Source organism: Onychostruthus taczanowskii, unplaced genomic scaffold, assembly GCF_017590055.1.
Source record: "Onychostruthus taczanowskii isolate IOZ18803 unplaced genomic scaffold, ASM1759005v1 scaffold6, whole genome shotgun sequence".
Lineage (NCBI taxonomy): Eukaryota > Metazoa > Chordata > Aves > Passeriformes > Passeridae > Onychostruthus > Onychostruthus taczanowskii.
In genome coordinates this window covers 8,152,415-8,172,891 of record NW_024503679.1, presented here as the reverse complement: position 1 = coordinate 8,172,891, position 20,477 = coordinate 8,152,415, and the positions used below count along the sequence as shown (strand labels likewise).

At 41.3% G+C, this 20,477-nt stretch overlaps 1 protein-coding gene across 2 annotated transcripts in view; it reads left to right on the top strand.

Moving 5' to 3' along the window:
* The first annotated feature begins 3,659 nt into the window (after positions 1–3,659).
* Positions 3,660–20,477, top strand: part of FBN1 (fibrillin 1) — a 145,772-nt gene continuing 128,954 nt past the window's right edge. Inside the window, exons 1-4 of one of the 2 annotated variants that reach the window (XM_041418594.1) lie at positions 3,660–3,713; positions 4,133–4,404; positions 18,006–18,088; positions 18,979–19,077. In XM_041418594.1, coding sequence (XP_041274528.1) covers positions 4,238–4,404; positions 18,006–18,088; positions 18,979–19,077 — 349 coding nt within the window. In that variant the 5' untranslated portion in view covers positions 3,660–3,713; positions 4,133–4,237. Of the gene's footprint in view, positions 3,714–3,920; positions 4,405–18,005; positions 18,089–18,978; positions 19,078–20,477 lie in introns of those variants that run through there. The other variant, XM_041418593.1, reaches the window with a different exon arrangement.

The following is a 20,477-nucleotide window of genomic DNA, read 5'->3' as shown; positions in this document are numbered from 1 at the left end:
GTTTGCCTGAAAGATGACTATTCTGCTAACCATCCTTCAGGAGGAGAGGAAGGAGTGAAATGAAGAGAACTGGCCAGCCAAAGACCAGCAAGGAGCAAGACCAGTACTTTGCATCTCTGCTGCTGAGCATGAAGATCACCAGCACTGACAATTTCAGTTCAGTGGTTTTTATGTACACCTAACAGCAGGACAAGTATGTCTCTGAGGATCAGTTACATGTGAATGATTTGGGCACTGTGTAAAAGGATTCATGTACATGATGGTGATAAGCACAGGCAGGTACACTAAGGCATGGTTAGCAAGGAGGATGTCTTACTAGAAAAATATACGGGACTTGATTTAAAGTGTGTATAAAGTTATGTAAATATTTGGGGTCACTGTTTCCCAGGTGATAGCAGCTGTAAAGTGTGGGTTTTGCCTTTTCTATCATTCCTACTTATAATCAACCTACATGTAATTATCCTGCCTATTGTGGGCCCTGCCACCACAATCCATGCCATCTACATCTTTCAAAATACACCTGGAAGGATGAGCATTCAGTGGAAAAAGAGTTGCTTAAATGTTATGGAAAATTCTGCTGTGTTTGTAGCAATGATGTTATATGTCTTGTTCTTGGTATCTTTTATTTTTGTGTTTGATTCCATGGTTTGACCAAGGAACTCAAATATCACTGAGTTTGTGGATCTTGGTTACTTGGTTAATCTGAGAGTTTATCTTTCTGTTGGTCACAGGAAATGGTGATCAACGGGATCATCAGAATTGCTTCTTAGTTGCCTTGGTTTTTTTCTCCTTAAGTGAAGCTTCAAGTGGCTGACAAGTGTTTTGGAGGCCATATAGAAATCTGTTTGTCTAGATGTTCTTCAGAGTCCAAATGTTTGCAGAAACTCAAGTGGCTGTGGGAAAGAGTGTGGATGACCCTTATTAGTAGGGTCTGCTCTGTTCAGCAGCAGAGAGCAGTTGTTGTTTTAAGTCTTTGGCTTGTGACAGTGTATTTTTGTAGTGGTTTGAGAACCCAGGTGTGCTCCATTTTAAAGTTGTCAACAATGTAAATACTTCTAATGTATAAGCATATTCTTTAAAATGACACACTAGAAGTTGATGATGTGCTGCATGTTTCACTAGATTAATGAACTTCCAGCCCACATATCATGTAGCATTACTTCATATAGTGTAATCCACATTTCTGCAACCATGCAAGATACCAAAAAATACATCATAAAATGTGCTAGAAGATATGAGAGAGTTGCCCCATTAGCCTGTGACACAGACTAGATATTTTTCTAGTAGCTCATCCACAAAATTAAAGTGGTTGAAACAGAAAATGTTGAAACCAAAAGAATGTTGGAGTAAATAGCAACCAAGAATTCCTTTCATAACTCACTTTTGTTTACTGGTAAATTCTATTTTCACATAATGAACAGCATTAGTAAATATCTAGGGACATTTTTGCAGGTTCTTCTCTATAAAATAAGTAAATGCTTAGATTTTGCTGTATGCATAGATGATAGTGAAGGAACTGTATATCAATGTAATTCTTGTCCTGAATTTCTTAATACAAGGGATAATTACTACCCCTTTATCCTCATCTCTTTTTGGTTTTGAGCAAATTTTAATTTGACACTACAAAAGAAATACAAAATCCTTTAGGCAATGCTATTTTGTCTCTTCAACCAGCATAGCCATAAAAAAATCTTAATCTTTGTATGCTTACGTGTCAGACAAACAAAAACTATGAAAAATCAAATTCCTATTTATGCAACTAGATTGTAACAGAAAAATCAACATTTCTCATGAATCAGAACCCCTAACTTCTACTTCTGTGGTGCAAACTGCAAATCAGTAATACTTTGCTTGCAGAATTGAAGTTAATTAGTTCATTTTGTACAAGTTACAAAATAGTGGTGTAAAGTGTGGGCTGCTACTGTCTTGAGCCTCATTCAGACACACTGAGGTGGCACACTCTGTACCCCATTACTTCTTTCTTGGGCCAGTATCTCATGGTATTTCACATCAACATTTTACCTTATACTTTCTATCTGAAAGTCTTAACACTACACTGTTAAACAGTGACATTGAAATGGTCAATATCAAACGACTGTTTTGTAATTTGCAGAATCTAGCACTTGATGATAAAAATCAGCAAAAATGATTAGCAAGCTGCTATTGTGATTAGTATATAGTTTAAATAGTTCTATGTATGATTAGAAAGACAATGCATATTTATATATGTACTATATAAACTACTGTCAACTGGCTCAAACTGTATATTTCAACTAGCATCTGTCATATCTTGTGTCACCATTACAATTCAGCTGTAAACAGATTGGTACTAGGAAATCTCACACGCTACTTCCTTTTTTTCTGATACTGTTTCAGTGGCAGAATACACCATGCATTTATCTTTGGGCAGGGTGGTTTGGCAGCTGCTGTGCCTGGTCAGCTGCTGGCCTATGAAATTGTGCAGCTGAGCATTTGCAACATCAATGCAATAATACAGAACCATATCAGTACCTACCTGAAACTAACAAAAAGGAAAAATACCTGAAAATTAGGAAATCCAACATTTCTGCCAAAGTATTTATATGTGAGCAGCAGCAGACTGCATAAATATAATTTACTTTCAGTCTATTTTTTTGTTTGTTTGTTTTGTTTTTGTGTTTCCTGTCTGTGTTGAAATGGGATAATCCTGGGACAGAGTTACTTGTGTTTGATTTATAGAATCTGGGCTTGTGGGCTTGTACTCTGTTAACTGTGTTGTGTTAACTGTGTTGTGTTGTGTACCTTGCTCAATTATTTCAATATAAAGCCTTTCTACCTTTCAGGTGTTGGTAGTGGTTTGCTATTTTTTATTTAAATCATAAATAAAAACTGCAGGGCTTTCTTTCCTTGAGAAGGATGAGGCAGGCATTTGTTCTGGAACTGGCTGTGGAGATTTAGGAGTAGGTACAGAAGAGTTTGGTGCCTTGGTGTCTGTGCCATGTTATTTGCTAGAAAGCGCATTATTCATTCTGCAGCAGCCTCTCCGGTAGAGCCACCATCGATGCTATTTTTCCTTATAAGGGAAACAGATACCTTTATGTTATTTTTCGTAAGCTATAGATGCAAAATGCTGCACCTCGAGGAAGCAGATACCTCTACATACACATATCTATAGGCATTTAGATGGAGGCAGAGGCGTGCATTACCTTCGGTTCCCCCCACTCCCGTCTGACACACTTGGCTCAGCATTAAGGCTGCCCCAGGCGCTGATGCCTCTGCCGCGTGAGCCGGGGACCCGCGGGGTAACCCGAGCTGGCAGCGCTGCCCGGCCGCCGCTGCCTCCGGAGCGGAGGGAGCGGCAGCGCCGCGTCCTCCCGGGCAGCACCGCAGGCTTCCCGCGGCTCCCGGGGAGCCTCTCGGGGCCGAGCATCCCGCCAGCCCCGGGCCGGCCGCAGGTGACCCGCGGCGCGGCTGGCCAGGAGGCGGCCGGGCACCGCCGGGAGCCCCCGGCTTGGCGGCTCGGGGGTGGGGGGAACATTTTTATTCCCCTCTCTCTCGCGAGAAAGAGTTGGGCGGGCGATACTTGAAGAGGAGGGAGGGGGGGAGAGGAGGGGAAAAAGGAGGAGGAGGAGGGAGGGGGCAGCTGGAACCGCAGCTGGATTAGCGGCGGGTGCAGCGGCCGCAGCTGGAACAGCAGCGGGAACGGCAGCCGGCGGCGGCGGCGGCTCCAGCGGGTGCGCGCCCCTCGCAGCGGCTTCTCCCGGGGCGGGCGGGCTGGGCGCGGGGCTCCTGCCCGCGGCGCTCCGGCCGCTGCGGCTCTAGCGGTGCCCGGCTCGGGAGCCGGGAGGGTTCGTGCCCGGGAGACGCCTCCAGCCCCGGAGCGGCTTCGGGAGCGGTGGCGGCGGCCGCGGTCTGTCCGCGGCGGGTGCGGGAGCCCCCGCGGATGCTGCTGAAGGGGAGGCAGAGCCCGCGCGGCCCCGGGCAGCCCCTCGTCGTCCCCCCCGGCCGCCGCCTCTGGCGGGCGCGATGGCGGCGGGCTGGCCGGGGGCCGACGGCGCCGGGGCGCGGGGGCAGGCGGCGGGGGGCGCGGGGTGGCCGCGGCCGCTTTTCCTCCGTCCCTAACTCCCCTTCCTCCTCATTTCTCCTCCCGCAGCTCGCATTGGAGAGGCCGGTCGGAGACAGGGCGGCGGGGACCGGCAGTCTTCGGCGGCGGAGAGGAGGCAGCGGCCGCTCGCAGCCCGGGGGCTCGGGGGACGCGATGTGGCGGGGGCGGCTGCTGGGGATCGCCCTGGGAGTTGCCGTGCTGTGGGCGTCCCAGACTGGTGCCGCCGCCGCCGGGCACACCGAGGGGGTGAGCGCCAAGGAGAGCCGGTCCAGCCGGGCCAAGAGGCGAGGGCACGGCGGCGGGCACGACGCGCTCAAAGGGTAGGTGCGGGGCCGGCCCCGGCCCCTCCCGGGGTGCCGTGGCGCGGGCCGGGCAGCCGGCGCACATCTGCCTCTGTGTGTGTGTGTGTGTGTGTGTGTGTGTGTGTGTGTGTATCCATAGCCAGAACCCCTTGACGGTGGGAGCTCCGGGGGTGCGAGATCTCCCCGAGCCCCCTTGGGGCTGCCCATACGGAGGGGCGCGGAGCCCCGCCACCCTCCCAGTCCCCCGCCGGACAGGGTGCGGGGTCCTCTGCGACCTGCAGCCGTGCTTCACCTCTGGGGGGGCGATGCTTCGTGGGGATGAGCCGCAGCAGCGCGGAGGTTGCTAATTTATCTTCTAGGAAGGCCTTAGATAAAGGCACGCTGCGGGCTTGTGCATTCCTCCCGCATCCCGCGCTTCTGCTTTGCATAAAAGCAGAATAACGGTGATGCCTGGAGCCCACAGCAAGCCCTTTCCATCAGCTGTCCTCTCTCATCTCCACCTTGAGCCCTTTATGATATCCATCTTGCTCTCTCATAGACTAACTATCTAGTACTAGTATGGGTGAGCCCAAGCATACAAGAGTTTAATTTCTTAAGAAATGTTTTTGTACATGCCTAGCAGAGAGGTTTTTTTAAAGGCTAAATCTCTGTCAGGCAAACTTTCCCGCATTCTAATGGAACACCTTTCCAATGCAAAAATAGTTGTGAAGTCAGCTGAAAGGCATTGCATGCATGTGCAGTTGAAAATCTAGTTCACTAAAGGTGAAAAGTTTTTAATAAAGTAATAAAGAAGTTTCCTTTCTCAGGTGATCTAATGTGCCTTTTCAGCACATAGCAATTTTTTTTTCTGTTGTCAGGCAGAAGAGAAATGTAACAAAAATTGTATTAAAATAGCTAGGCTTCTGTAAGGGATGCAAGCTATTGCTTATTTTGCCCCCATTTTCTCAAAAAGAAGCTGTTACAGCTTTATTGTTGGAGGCCTTGATGAATGTGCTTTAATTTCTTAGTAACTTTCTCTATAGTTCTGTAGTACTTTTTACCTATATTTGGATTCACAATCTTGGCTTTTTTTAATGCTTGCGTGATTGAAAAGGGTTTATGTTTTTAGATCTGCATGCTGCAAAAATGGATGCAAGCTGTCAGCATTATTTTTCATGGATCTGATTTTGTAGGATCAGACTCTCTTATTTAATTTCCTTATACCTTGTCACAAAAGAAATAGTTGGACAAAGCAGATCCAAAGTAGATGTGACAAAATCTAGGAGGTGAGAAGGATGTACGGTAAAGTTTGAGGGACTAATTCCAAGCAATAAAAGATTATAATAAAGAACATTTATTAGAAAGTGCCTGTATTCTTTAGCGTGCTTTAATAACCTCTGTTGTTATAGAATTCTGAGATAATATCAAACTGATAAACAGAATTTTTTTGCTCAGTGGCACAGAATTTGCCATCTAGCACACTGTGCTGACTTGGTGGAAGTTAGAGGCATGTTCGCTGAGGATAAAATTTCTTTGGTGTGTGTAACTGTCACTCTAAACTGCTGTTTAGACATAGTGCATCCAGAGACGATATTTAATGTGTTAATTACTTCTGGAATCTAAAATGGGTTAGGGTAAGTATTTAATCTTATGAATTGATTCTTATCCTTAACAGAACCCTGTTATCTTTTATGTCCTTTGCAATAATTCGTCCTTTTATCTTATGTTATCTATGAGTTATATATCTGCTTAGTAATCTGCAAATCTAGAGATAGTGTCAACATAGATTTTAGTTATCCTGTATCTTGGTCAGTTTTTTGAAATTTTACCAACATGAATGCGTGTCCCTGGGAAGCAGATTCTTAGCAAGGATGTAATAATTTGCCAGATGAACTGAGAAAAAGACAAAACAAATTATTGTTTGGTTTCTTGTTCAACCTTCTTTTGTAACCCTGATTTGAGGCTGAATATAGAGTTTCCTAATTGCTTGGAGGACAGTAATTTTGATCATTGTTGGGTGAATCCTGCTGGATATTTCCAGTTCTGAAGTGGTGAGCACTTTCTTAGGTGTGGTACTGCACTGTACAATTTGAATAAAAAGAATTGTCATTCTAACAGACAAGAGTGGAACAAATTTGAAAGGACAGATGGAAAACATATTTTGAATGTATAGGAACTGTATATACTGGATTATACATTGTAATTGGAGGACTAAAGCACTAAAAATATGATTTTACAAGAAGACATAGTATTTTTTTAACTTGTTCATCAGTACAAATACATTTGGGAATCTGTTAATTGTAATACAAGTCATAACAGATGCTGGAAAACTTTATTTCCATGTTATTACAGTTGACTAAGATTTTCTTTTCATTTTGAAATGAACTTCTGCTCTTATTGTAAGGCACATGGGGATACATTTTTAAAGAAAACCCTTTTACACTTCAGTCATTTTGTGTGTTTGATTATAATGACTATTGGAAGTCTTTTTAGCATTTGAAAGTAGTCTGTGTGTGAATACTGGTCTTGTGTGTTAAAATGAAGAAGCTTAAGATCTGTTTCAGTTTCTCATGAGTTTTCCTACTAAACATTTTTTTACTGCAAGCTGTTGACTGCAGGAGATGTTTGCTTTCATCTGTGTGACCTCTGCCTCGTTGTTTATGGCAATGAGCTGTCCAAATGCACAATGTGATTCTAGAAGCATATTTTAATTTTAATAATTATAAATTACATGGAAGTGCCTCTTAGGTTTTCATTTTAAGACATTACATTTGCTGCTCATATAGTTTGAATCAATCTTTTTTTGGAGGCATTAAAGGTAAAGTCCTTTTAATGCTATCTGTGTTTGGCCTAATTCAATGTATATTTATGTGCTGGTGCCTGATGCCTCTAAGTAATCAGAATAAAGGCAGTAATTATTAAAAAATATAACTAGACTCTCTGGTCATGGAAATCTTGCTGGAATCCATTGTGATTCAGGAAGTTAAAATAATAAGCTGCTAGTGAGACATTTCTTCTCCAGATCTCCAGAATGTTATTGTATTGAGCTATAAGGTATCAAGCCATTATCTTGCTACCCCTTAAGCACCCAAGAATGTAGTGTCCACCACTGTAAGAAATAAACCCTACAAAAGTGGCCATGGACAGAAAGCTCTTTCTAAACAATATATACTTGAAGACAACCATTCCTATGTGTTTCAATCATTTGAATATAAAGCAAAACATAATTTACTATGATTTGATTAGTATTTGTCTGAATACAAGAAGTATTTTACCCAAAGTCTTAGAATTAATTAGGATTTCTCATTTTCTGATGATGCTAGAAGAATTCAAACACTAATGAGTATCAGTCAGTTCTTAATATAATTTTAAGCAATGTTTGTCTTGTTTATCAGTCTCTTCTCAGTATAATGACCAAAGAAAGCAATGATTTTCTTAACAAATAGCAGAAATTTTGAAAGAACTGAAATTTCTTTAAGATAGCTGACTTCTCACGTGCTTCTAATTAGGAGACTAATTAAATGTATTTGTGCAAGAATTGTTTAATTTCTTTGTTTTTATTAAGTTGAAATGATAGTGAATATTGCAGAACAGAATAGTTGGCTCCAAAAGGATTCATAAAAGTCTTGGATTAAAGGTATTCAACAGGAGATTGAGCTTTTTGAACCAATTTCTTTTGGGTACCTCAAATTAAGACCACAGCTTTACTGACCCACTTCCCTAAGTAAACTTGGTTGGATTTGACCCTTTTTATGCATCAGTGCTCCCTGAAATGGAATAATCTTATTAATCTATAACTTAATTCTAGTGTTCAGCTATATAATTAGGGCTTCTGGTTTTCATTTTAAACCAATCTTTACCACTAAAAGCCTGCTGAAGAAAAGCAGACTTTCTGTACTGGTAAATATTTGTTTATACTGAAAAACCTCAAGGATTTTTCTTGCCACTTGTGGCCTGCACACCTCTGGGCAGCTGCTGGTGCCACACCTTGTCAATGCCACTCTGCAAGCGGGAGGCAGCGTGAATACTTGGAAATAAAAAACTTAATTAAAAATACATGCAGGTTGCTGTAATATCCCATGTGCTGGAGCACTCACCTGGCTTCCAGGTGGCATGGCTGGCCTCCTTCCAGTCCTCTGTGCCTGTGGGGTAAAGATTACATGGAGAATGAAGAACTTCTATTCCAGCATATCCTAATGTGGAAACTGAAGTCTTTGGCAACTACACGTAGTGTTAATAATCTGCACTTCTCTGAATATGTTTGCCAATGGTTGTGGTACTGTTCTTTTGTTATTACATGATCCTTGCAAATCTAGTTCTGGAGTGAAGCGAGTTCATAGATATTGGCATTGTGCCTCGTATATGTGTTTCCTCTCTTTTGGTATGATGTGATTTGATGTAGGTGTGACTTTGTGGAGCAGGAGAAAAACAGTAAAAAGTAAATAATCTTCAGGGCTTTGTAGTCCTTGTAGTCTCCATTTAGATATCCAAATGGAGTCATTTGGATACCGTGTGACTTTGTGGAGCAGGAGAAAAACAGTAAAAAGTAAATAATCTTCAGGGCTTTGTAGTCCTTGTAGTCTCCATTTAGATACTGTTGCTTTAGAAGGCCTTAATCCAAATTCTGATTTATCAATTTTGGGGGGAGACGGCCTGTGTGGTTTGTAGGGCAGAATTAGGACTTTATTAGTTTTGGGCATGCCAGTGCAACCTGTGGTTAAAACTCTTGGTGAATACTGTTGTAGTCTCCCTTTCAGGGGGAGGCTCTGAGATTCTGTTTCTGACAACTTAGCCAGTCTCCCTCTCTGTGATCTTTCTCATACTATATTGTAGCAGGACACAAATGGTTTTGAAGTGCCTCTCCTAAAATACATTAGATAATTACTTTCTTGCCATTTGATGGTAGTGGGTCATAAATAGAGCAAGCAGAGGAAAAAGGCTACAATCAACAGCGTAGCAGCATTCTTGATGTACTGTATGAAACGATTGTTTTGGAAATGTTGTAAAATCAGCCTGGGAGATTAAGATGAAGTAGGTTTCTTATGACCCAGCACCACTGTGCCAAGTTGACATGTTGAACATCAAGAAGGCAAGACTGGATGTAATTATTTTCCTTTCTTCCCCTCAATTATCTATTTATTCATTTTTGTGTGCTTAGCTCTTGGCTGTATCAGGCTGGCCTGATGCACTGCCCCAGATGCTGCAGGAGCAGTCACAGCTGGCCTGTGGTGGGCTTCATGGATTTCACATCAGGGTTGTCGCTTTGTGTCCCATTGCAGGCAGGTACATCCTGAGGGGTCCTTTAAGGCTGATTGTTGCTATGACATAATTGCTTGGCAGGTTAAAAACAGATTAATCCCATAGCCCTTACTCAGACACAAGAGATGTCATGGATAGTACTTTGTTTCTCTCTTTGTGTTCCAGATAATAATTTTCTTCTTTGGATTTGGAGCGCAGTTATCTCATCTTATGTGTGATGGTGACTTTGTGGAGACTTTCTCTCAGTTTGTTAGTGTTTAATTGAACTTTGATTGACAGGGGTGTACTGTGTTTAGAAACTGGAGGCATAAAGAGTTGGGGGAAGAACAGCACCTGCACAAAGTGTGTCTTGTTGGAGTTTGCGGTTTGCAGTGCAGGTTTCCTGAGAGAATTGCTTTGAGGAGACAGAAGAAACTCTGGCTAAGCATAGCTGCACTTTCCTCAGTCAAGAGCCTACTTAAGTTTTATAAAAGCAGATTTCTCCCCTGTTGTGAGCCAGTACAGGACACATTTTGTGTTCAGTGGTGGTTCCACAAGTTGTTCATCAGATTCTGTATTGCCTGGGTCTGTTTCCCATGGTCACTGGATAAATTCTGCTCTATGTGCAGCTTCACACCGGTGTCAGAACCTTTGAGGCTGTGTTGGGCTCGAGGATGCAGACTTGAAGTAAGCATAGGGCTGCTCTCAGTTGATATGGGAGCAAAGGGAGGATCTCTGGGTCAGAGCTTGGCAGGAGCAGTCCATCTGTCAGCTTCGCTTATAGTCGTCCTTATCAAATAAGATTACAGCTTCTGTTTCCCTGTATGTTTATTTTCCTTTCCTGTGGTGTGTTGCTCAGTATTGCTGCTCACTTAGGACAGTCTTTGTCATTCCTTTTCCATCCTGAAAACTTGAATGTTTAGTGTATGAACTTCAATGCAGTTTTTGACAAGGGTCACTTTAAATATATTCATGGACTGAGCAACCTGTGATTGTTAGAATAGTATTACCCAAAACGAAAGACCCAAAATATTTAGCTGTATGGATCACAGGAGAATTTTCTCTTGGTAGAAATGTGGTAGACACTGGGTAACAGGAGACCATCTCTACTTAAATAAGATTTTAGGACCTTTAGATCTTTGAATGCACACATATGAAAATAGTAAGAAATTAATCAATAACTTTTTTGTTTTGCAATGAGAATAACTCCCATCTCATTCTTCTTCTTCATCTCCCTGATGAACCCTAAAGATGAAGAGGATATAGAGGCATGTCTGTCACTTTGGTCTTGCTCCCCAGACTCAGTAAATATTTTTGTAGAATGGAGCAATTGTGGCCTGGAGTGTTTCTGATTAACCATTGCACTGTGCTGGGAAATATATTTGTAGCTTTTCAATCTTACATTTATCCTTTGGTTGTTTTCTCATCCATTCTGACTTTCCCACCTAGTTTTATTTGTTTTATCTTTTAAAAAAGATTTCAGGCCTACTGAACAGCCTCATTCATGCTAAGGCTGGTGTGCAGATAGAGGCATGAGGACAATAATTTGGTTTTTTGTGACAGTTCAGTAAAGTCAGGCCATCCATTCTGACTTTCCCACCTAGTTTTATTTGTTTTATCTTTTAAAAAAGATTTTTGTTTTATCTTTTAAAAAAGATTTGTTTTATCTTTTAAAAAAGTGTATCTTCTTTGGAAGGTACACTGGGATGTAAAATATAGCCTGTTAAATTAAAATCTCTGCCTTCTGGTTTTGCTTATAGATCTTCACTGAAATATGAAGGAGGTCTAGCTTTTATCTGGAAAAATATTTTCAATGTTGACTTGCTGGAGAATCTGTTGTTTTCCTTTCTACTTCTCATTTTGTGAAATGATTCATGACCATTATAGCCTCAGAAATACCAAATGAAAGCCACAGTTCTTTTGTCTACAGTCTTAATCATTTTCATCCTCTTTTTCAAGCTTCCCTCTCTCATATTTTGCTGGAGGACATCAGAATATCCAGTGATGTTCTGCTGAGGTTTCAAACTAAAATTTGTTTCCTTTCAGGAACATTATTTTCCTGTTTCTTTTCTTCTTTGTTTTTCCCTTTAATATTCCATCTTCTTCTCTTCCCCATGTACAGAGTAAATTACCAGTTCTGCTAGGGACAAGTTGAACTAAAACAGGGTTTTCCTATTTCCTTATGGCAGATGTGCAGGTGATTAGCCTTTTGAAAATGTGATGTCACTGTCCCAGCAAGGAGAGAGACAAAGGGTAGAATATTGTGTAGTGAAGGGAGGAGAAATACTGATAACTTACCTAAAATAAATCTTCAGTAGCCTAAGGGAGAACACTTAATACACAAATTAATAGCATTGCTTAACACCTAAGGGCGTTCTCTGACAGTATTGATGCAAGTGTCAAGTATAGGAGACTCCCTAAAGGATTGAGTGTCCTCCATGGAGGGGATGGTGGGTGGTACCAGCACAACCTGCAGCCCTCGGGGAAGCCTCAACAAGGGGCTGGCTGCGCTTGGGTTTGTCTGGCCAGTGTGCCCCACACCAGCCCTTGTGCTGCTGCTCAGCTTGGGCACGGGCTGGTGGAAATCCTGAGCTCCCTGGGTGCTTTCCCTCGAGAGACACTGTTAGAGGTTTGCCTCCTCAGTGACCATTCGTGGGTACATGGTGAGTGTGGGAAGTAGATCTGGAGGTGTGAAATGTTCTCTTCCTGTTCCCCTCTTGGAAGTAACGTCTGGACAGCTAAACATTGACTTAGCCCACAGTTATATCCATTTCCCATGGGATGTTTTTAGTGCTACCAGATAGAAAAGACTTCTTGTCCTCTGAATATATATTTTTAGTTTGTTTTTTTTTTTTTTTTTCTGTGTGTGTGTTTTAAGAAAGTACCTGAGGGATCCTTCCTGTTTACCTGCTCACTTGTCCACCTAGCAGATAGTTTCTTTTGGTGATGTACTGGTACTTTCCGTGTCCTATACAGCCATGTAGATGGGTTTTGAACTGGACCCGCTGACATTCTCAAGTGGAACAATGAAGGAATACATGCCAGAAACGCGTCTGTCCCTGGCTATGAATGAGAACAATGCCTGGCTGTCAGGTTAGATGAGCGTGTCCCTGCAAAAGACAGGGCTGGATTTTCAGAGCAATTGCGGAAGAATTCTCTTAATGTCAATGCTGTTGTTGGATTGCTGTATTTAGCTGTCACACTGTGATGGAGGTTAGGGTTAGAAAAGTGTTCAGTGTTGCTGCAGGAAACTTGCATGTAATTTTGAACTTTTGGCCAGAGCCAAAGATACCCGTAGAGCTGCTCAGCGTGCTATTTTTTTAGTTGAACTGAGCCAGGATTCTGGGACAGCGGTATCCTTTCTGTCAGAGTGAGAAATAGTTATCATATTAGGCTCTCTGCATGGCACAGGCTTGCTTATTGCAGTGTAAAAATGAGTACATCAGATGCAGTCCTTTCTATGTAAAAATACATATTTTGCTTAAAAGTGCATGCTTATTCTTTATAGTATAATAGAAGCTAAATTTTATGTTTGTTCTAGAGTATAGCATAGTTTCGTAGGGTTTCCTTTTATATGATTTAAATAAATAGCTTCAGGAACCAGATCTTCCCTTCTGAGTTCTGCTTTGCTCACTGCTCCTTGGAGGAGGGGGTAGGTGCCAGCACAGCTAAAGGAGGTGCTTTAGATACAGACCTCTAATTTATGCATACTTGGCTTGTGTCATTTAAGTGAGGAGGGATCTTGGGAGGCCATGTGGTCCAACTCCCACTCAGAGCAGGGTGAACTTAAATCAGGTTGCTCATTGCTGTGTCCGCTAAAGTTTGGACTGTATCTGGTGATGGAAGTTCTTGATTCTGTGGGAAAGCTGAGTGAAACTCCAGTGCTGTCAGCAGAGCTGCTCCAGTCTGTGCATTTAGTATTTATTCTGAGACACTGAGAAGTTTAGGTAGGTACATAAAGCTGACTTACAGCAAAAAGTATAGATCTGATTTTGTGTCTCTTGAAACCTACTATTAAAAGCTATTCATCATCACATTCTGGAGACTTAACAAGCACATTTTTAAGACCAGCCTCCCATTTTTTCAGGTGCAGTTTGTCGTTCTTTTTAACTACCCAGTGCAAGCATGGAAACATCACTCCAATTTTATGTGGAAATGATCAGCAAATAGTTCTGGGTACAGTTTTAGCAGCTACCAGAGTTACCCACATAAGAAGGAAAATAGGCAAAACTTTCTCTAAAAACAACTGCTGGATGATGATATTGCTTTAAATTGCTTTTTTTCTGCCAGAAAACTGGGTCATATGCTAACCACTGCAGCCAAATAGTTAATAGAAGTTGCTCATGAAACGTTCTCTTGCAAGGAAGAATCCTCGTGTGTTTTCCTAGGGAGAGGAAAAAGGAGTTGAGGGAGCGATGAGAAACCCTTCCCAGTATCCCTGCATTCCAGCTCTCTAAGTGGTGGTCAGCTGTTTCTCCAGCTCTCTCAGCTGCTCTCTGCCCTCTCTGTCTGGTCTCTGTGTAATTTATTTGAGACCCGTGCTTTGGGTTTGATTCAGCGCGGATTACGCCAGCGTTGGCCGGTGCATGGCAGTGCTGCTGACAAAATTTCTGCCTGAAGCCTCGCTCACAGCAGTGCCAGAAACTCTTCCTCCCATGGGAGTTGCAGATGGGCAATGCTTTCTTCCGGAGAGGGTTGTAATTTCCTCGAGGGGTCACAGGCAGGGCAGAGTGGGGATGTAGAGAATTAGCCCTCCTCCCTGGCAGGCTGCAGGCTCCGACGGTGCCTCTGCCGGGACCCCGGGGAGGACAGTCCCAATGCCACAGGTGTCCCTGCCACTCCCGGGCTGGGTGTTTGCTCCTGCCGGCTTCACACAGGGCTTTTGAAAGTCTCCCTCACTTCTCTGGCTGTCTAGTTATATCTGATAAGAAGGCTGCCAAGCTTAGCATGGTTTGCTTCTCATTGTTTTACATCTGTGTGCGCACCCACCAATCCACCCGCAGTGCCTGGGTACCGGCTGCAGGTCGGGGGCCGGGCAGCCTCACATCCCTGCTGAGCCAGGGCTCTGGAAGCACGGGAGGGACAGCCCCAGTCTGTCCTTTCTGTGGGTGACATCAGTGTTGCCCTGTGGAGAAAGGAGACCTTTTATTTGAGAGGCTGTGCCAGCTGGAGGCGGTGATGCATCTCCAGGAGCCGATGCTGCAGCTCAGCCCGGCTCATTCCCCACGAGCTTTACTTGGAAATGGGCTGTAGGGCCCCTGTGGCTGTTTCTGCAAAGAATATCTTCTAGTTTGATGCATGCAGGTGCTGTCAATATCTATGCAAACCTATCACTCTCAAGTGTTAGTTATCAGAATTTCCAGATGAACCTTTTTCTCTCTGCTGTTCCAAGATTTTTTTAGCTGATGACTCATGTCTAATGCCTTTTGATAATTCAACTCGCTTTGCTACTGAATTTCTACTTGAGTGTCATTAATCAAAGACATAATATCTTGTTTAAATTGGACATCTTTGATGAAACTCTGGGCATCAGCCATCCTGTCTCTCAGCACCATGCCATTAGAGAAATCCTTTTATACTTTACAAGTTCATTAAGTGTCTCTAAAATAAAACATAAGACTTTTTATTTTTTTAATTTCAATGGTAACAACTCTGTTCTCTGAACAGACATTCTCTGTTCCTTCTCTGGGCTTTGGAGTGAAAGGAAGGTGCTGTAGGTAGTTTCAGGGTATATAGGTATGTTTTTGCTTATTTTATCATTACAAATATCAGATCAGATTTTACAACTGAATTTTTTGTCATAACAGATTTTATAACTGCATTCTGTTTCTGGTGCTCTTCAGGAAAACAGTTTTACAATAATATAAACCACTTCTTTAGTATTCATAGCTTATAATATCAGCAGGAAAATATGCTCTATGCAACACACAGTGGGTAACTGTTCAAAGTAAGTGCCATGATAGAGCCTTTACAATTTGATTGATGGATTCCATGATTTTACATGAGGTAAATTATTTATTATTGCCTTGGATACTTTATTTATGGGGATTTATTGCTATAGTGTCTGATCACCTCATAAATATCAATTAATTTAACCTTCAAAATTAATTATTTTCAAAGTCATTTTACAAATATGTACGAATTAAGAACACTCCCTCTGTCTCAAAGAAGCAACATGCAGACTTTAATATAGGTTTCTTTTATAAGCTAGACAGCAGTTTTCTGACGAAAAAGTGTTCCACTGGAAAATGCACTTGTCAGGTTCAAACTGTTCCATAGAAGTACAGTTTGATGACTTTATTTTTTTTTTCTTTCAAAACTAAGCACACTGCACTGGAGTTGGAGGCTCCTGGTTGTACGGCTTAGCCTATCCTGTGGACAGCTTCAAGGCTCCCAGGGTCTCTGACTTCATGGTTGCTGGCACATCTAGGTTTTCCAGAGTCCCATTTTGGAAAAAGATTTTTAAAACCAGGTTTCTCTGTGACACAGAAATCTACTTCTGACTCTTAACGTGGACCAGATGGTCCCCAAAGCCACATACTTGCTGAGACTGAAATTTGGCAGAGTACATAAACATCACTTTATGGTCAGCCTTCTATAGATCCTCACCAACTGGAAGTAGAAATGGGTGGTTTATGCCCATAGGTTGTAACAGGTAGCTACAAACCATTCTATCTGCCTTAATAAGTTCCATTATTTCTTCTGACTGGAGAAGGTGAAAAGCAATCTCACTTGTCTGCTTGCCAGTCTTACTTGGCAGATGAATGTGGAGCAACATTTGGCATTGATGAGCAGGGAACTCTAGGAAAGTTACATGGTTATAGCCCTGCAGGGAAGTAGCTGACATTACTAAAACTGAATACATTGGAATTAAATGAGTAAGACTTTGAGTCTGTAACACCAGTTGCAGGAAGGGAAAAGAACCCTGCAACAAGTCCAGTTGTGTTGCTCACATTCACCTCCATTACTACTTTGTAATTATCCAGAACCAGTGGAAGGTAATGGCAGTGCTTGCTTTGACTTAAGTGGTTTCTGGCCATGGTTGGAAAGAATAGGTGTCCCTGAAATTGGTGTAATCAGAATACTTGAAATTGCATTAGTACTGCATATCTCTAAATAAATAAGAGTATATAACTTTTCTTAGTTAGAAAACATGCATAAAGAAATGTTTGTATATATTGAGATTGTTTGTCTTAAGTGGCCTCACCATATGAAGTAACTATTGTTTACTTAAACATTGCAATACTAACAGTGAAGAACTTTCTGAAAGACCAAGGACAAAATAATAATAGGGAACCCTTCTTAAAACAGTAAACATTTCAATCTGTCTCTAATCTGTATACAATATTTTAATATAGCAGTTCCTAGGAAGTTTCTAGCTGGTTCTAGCTGCATTAATCTATTGAGTAATTGCTCACAGTATTAACAGAGGTTGTAACATTTTCCTCTGCTAAGATTATTAAGCGTAAAACAAAAGAAGGCACATGTTACCATTTTTGAAAGTATTCTTACTAGCTTTATTTGCATGGATAGATGCATCAAATAAATAGGAAAAGATAGAATAAAAAAAAAGTCTATTGTCCCTCTGTGTATGAGGGACATAGAATAATTTCCACTTTTCTCTTTTTATCAATAAAATCATGATAGAAATAGTGTCATGTCCTGTCAGCTTTCACTTGTCATAAACTCTAGTAATAAAGTTACTTGACAGGGTAAATGTGGATGAGAGGAATGGGCTGGAAAGAAAAATTCCAGTGGATACATCACTTAAGGAGGGCAGTAGGCCCCTCAAACTCATTTCATAGGACCCTATCACTACATACACCACCATCCTTGATTAGTTTTGGTAGTAAGTAATTTTTCCTAATGAATAATTAACATATTTTGACTCATTTACTTGGCTAATGTTCTTGTTGGCAGGTTTCACACACACATACATAGTTTTGTTCATGGACAAAACAGGGAACAGTAATAGTGCTTTAGAGTAAAGAAAAGAAAGCAACAGGAAGCTTAAAAATTCCTACTTAAAGAGCACTAGATTTAATTTGTGGCTATTAACGATGCTGGATGCTAATTTTTTATTTAAGTGTGAGTTTTGCTCAAAAAACCTGGATGGTTACTTCCTCAGATATGGAGTCTTGTGAGACAAGGTTTCCCCATTCTATTCCTGTTCAAATGTTACTGATTTGATTTTGTGCTTGTAATGTAATCTTTAATTTATAAAAGTGTATGTTACCAAAAAACTCCCAACAACTACAGGCCAAAAACATACAACACTTCTAAATTAAATTATTGAAATGTATATTGCAGTGATTTATCTTTTCCATTGTATGTCTCTACTTCTAAAACATATTTCTGAGTAAAAATAAAAATTCATCCTTATCCTTTTTCTTTTTTTCCAGACCAAATGTGTGTGGATCACGTTACAATGCCTACTGCTGCCCTGGATGGAAAACGTTACCTGGTGGAAACCAATGCATAGTCCGTAAGTTAATCTAATTATGCTTTGTCCTTCTATGTCTCAGGGTGGTTTTAATTGTATACCAGAACTGAAATGTGTTTCTGTATGTTTTCAACAGCAGCTGTACATGACTGCTTTACCATTTAAAATATATTAAGCTAATATACAAAGTTTCATGGGCTACAACACAGTGATGTGATACCAATATTTAACAAAAGATTAATCTCGTCCACATGTTCTGTTTAAGTCTCTAGTAAAGGGTTCCAAGGGGTGTGTGAACTCTTGGGAATGAGTAGAATATATTAATCTATTTAGGTTAATGGAAGGACACAACAGCATCAGGCCAGCAAATGCATTTTCTCCACTTCTTTGGACCATATCCCTGAAATGTATATGTAGGGATATAAATATATGCATACATCATAGTGCTATATGCATATTCATGTGTAGTAGAACAGTGTACCAGAAAAAATTCCTAAAGGCACTTTGCCCATTGCTGATAAGGCTCTCTCCAGAGATCCTGCACAGTGTGCTGTCAGATGGGAATTACTGCTCTTGTCTGTGTGTGGTGCAGAAATAAAGGAAGCATTATGTTGCTGCCTCAGTGCCATCCTTCCTTTGAGAAGGTCTGGTAAAATGGACAGCAGTTTCACTTTTCCAAGGAAATCTCCCCATATCTAGTGTGGCCTGTGGCATGTTCCCAGACCTTTTCATAGCAGATGGTGAAGGTCTAGGTCTTAGCTGCTCTCTATAAAGATGTAGATGAACAGGAGGAGCTGTTTTGGGATCTGTTGTATGTGGTTTAATGAGTTTGTGGGAATTTATGTTATGGTACTGAATTTTCTGTCAGGTGTTTTTTTATGTGTTTGAGGTTTTTGAGACATATTTTAAAGGCATTTTTGTTTTCCTAATAGCAATCTGCAGACATTCCTGTGGGGATGGATTTTGCTCTAGACCAAACATGTGCACATGCCCAAATGGTCAGATAGCCCCCTCCTGTGGTTCAAAATCAAGTAAGTATTTCTTCTGTGTCTCTGATATTGCTCTTTTGAGTCTTGAAGCTATTAAGGTATGTAAAATGGTTCAGTGGTCAGTATTTAAGACAAATAACCTCTGAGTCACCAGACGTACATTTTACCACAGGAAGGAAAGTGTAGCTTTCTATGATGAAACTGAAGAATGACTCAGAGATGGGCTTTTGGAGACGCTTCTTTTTTTTGCCAAATCAAACCCAAATCAGTCTTATTGGAAGCTATTTTCATTTGCCACTTTGTAACACTAATTCCAGTCCTCCTTGTTTTCTGGAAAATACCTTATTTCTGCTCACTGGTAGACATGAGCATGTATACGACAAAAGTTGCAATGACAGAGAGATAACTTTTGACAATTGGCTGATCTTGACATGCTTTGGAATTTCCTTCAGATTTCAAGGGTTATAAACCAGACACTGTGTATGCTGTATGCTAATACCAAAGCCTACAAGCTTTAGAGCATTTCCTTGCCAGGCTCAGTACATATCTTCTGAATCTAATACTGCTGACTTTCTTCAGGTGACACTTCTGAAGGTACTAGAGGTACAGAGTTGCTCAAGGTTTTAAGTGGAACAGCTTTTCATCAGAAAAACAAAGATTCTTTGAATATTAAGCTTTTCAGAGAGATGACTTTTCCTAGAAATGTTTGTATTTCAGGTTTTCAAGGAAGGTTCCCCAGAGCCAGGGAAAAATAAGTAAAATTAAATTAATTCAATGAACAGAGAACTCAATGGCTAAACATGAGTTGAGTGTTTGATATAGAGTAGGATTCAGATCTGAAATGCCAGCTGTAAAGTACTCTGTATTCTTGTTTGATCGTGGTTCTTTTCTCTCAGAATGTAGACAATTTAGATTTTTTTATGACATGTGAAGTTTCTGGAAAGAATTTTGGGGGGTCCTTGTTCCCACAAATGCCTCTAACTATCTGAACAACATATTAAGAGAAGTCAGTGGGGGATGCACTCAGCTGAGGTCTCTAATATTATGCAAAGTGGTTATCCTTTTAGTTCTGAATATCTTTTGAGACTCAGTGTGTGGTCTGCTTTGCTTCTGTATTTTTTACTTTGCCATTTTTTTGCTTTCCTGGTTGATAAGAGTTTTCCCACATAACTGACTATTTCAGTTTGTGGTTTTAGCATCCTTTTTATGCAATAACAGTGGAAAAACATTAACAACTGCAGAATGTAATGGAATGGCATGTACTGAAATGGTAAATATTGTTCTTTGTAGTTCAACCCATCTCATGCTCCTGTGATGTATGTTAGAGAAAGGACAGCATGAGGAAGATGTGGAGCTGTGGAGTTCCCAGAGGGTACTGGAGGGAGGGAATGGTGCAAAATGCTGCACGAGAGTGTGTAGTGGTGTGCTTCTGCCTGGGTTTG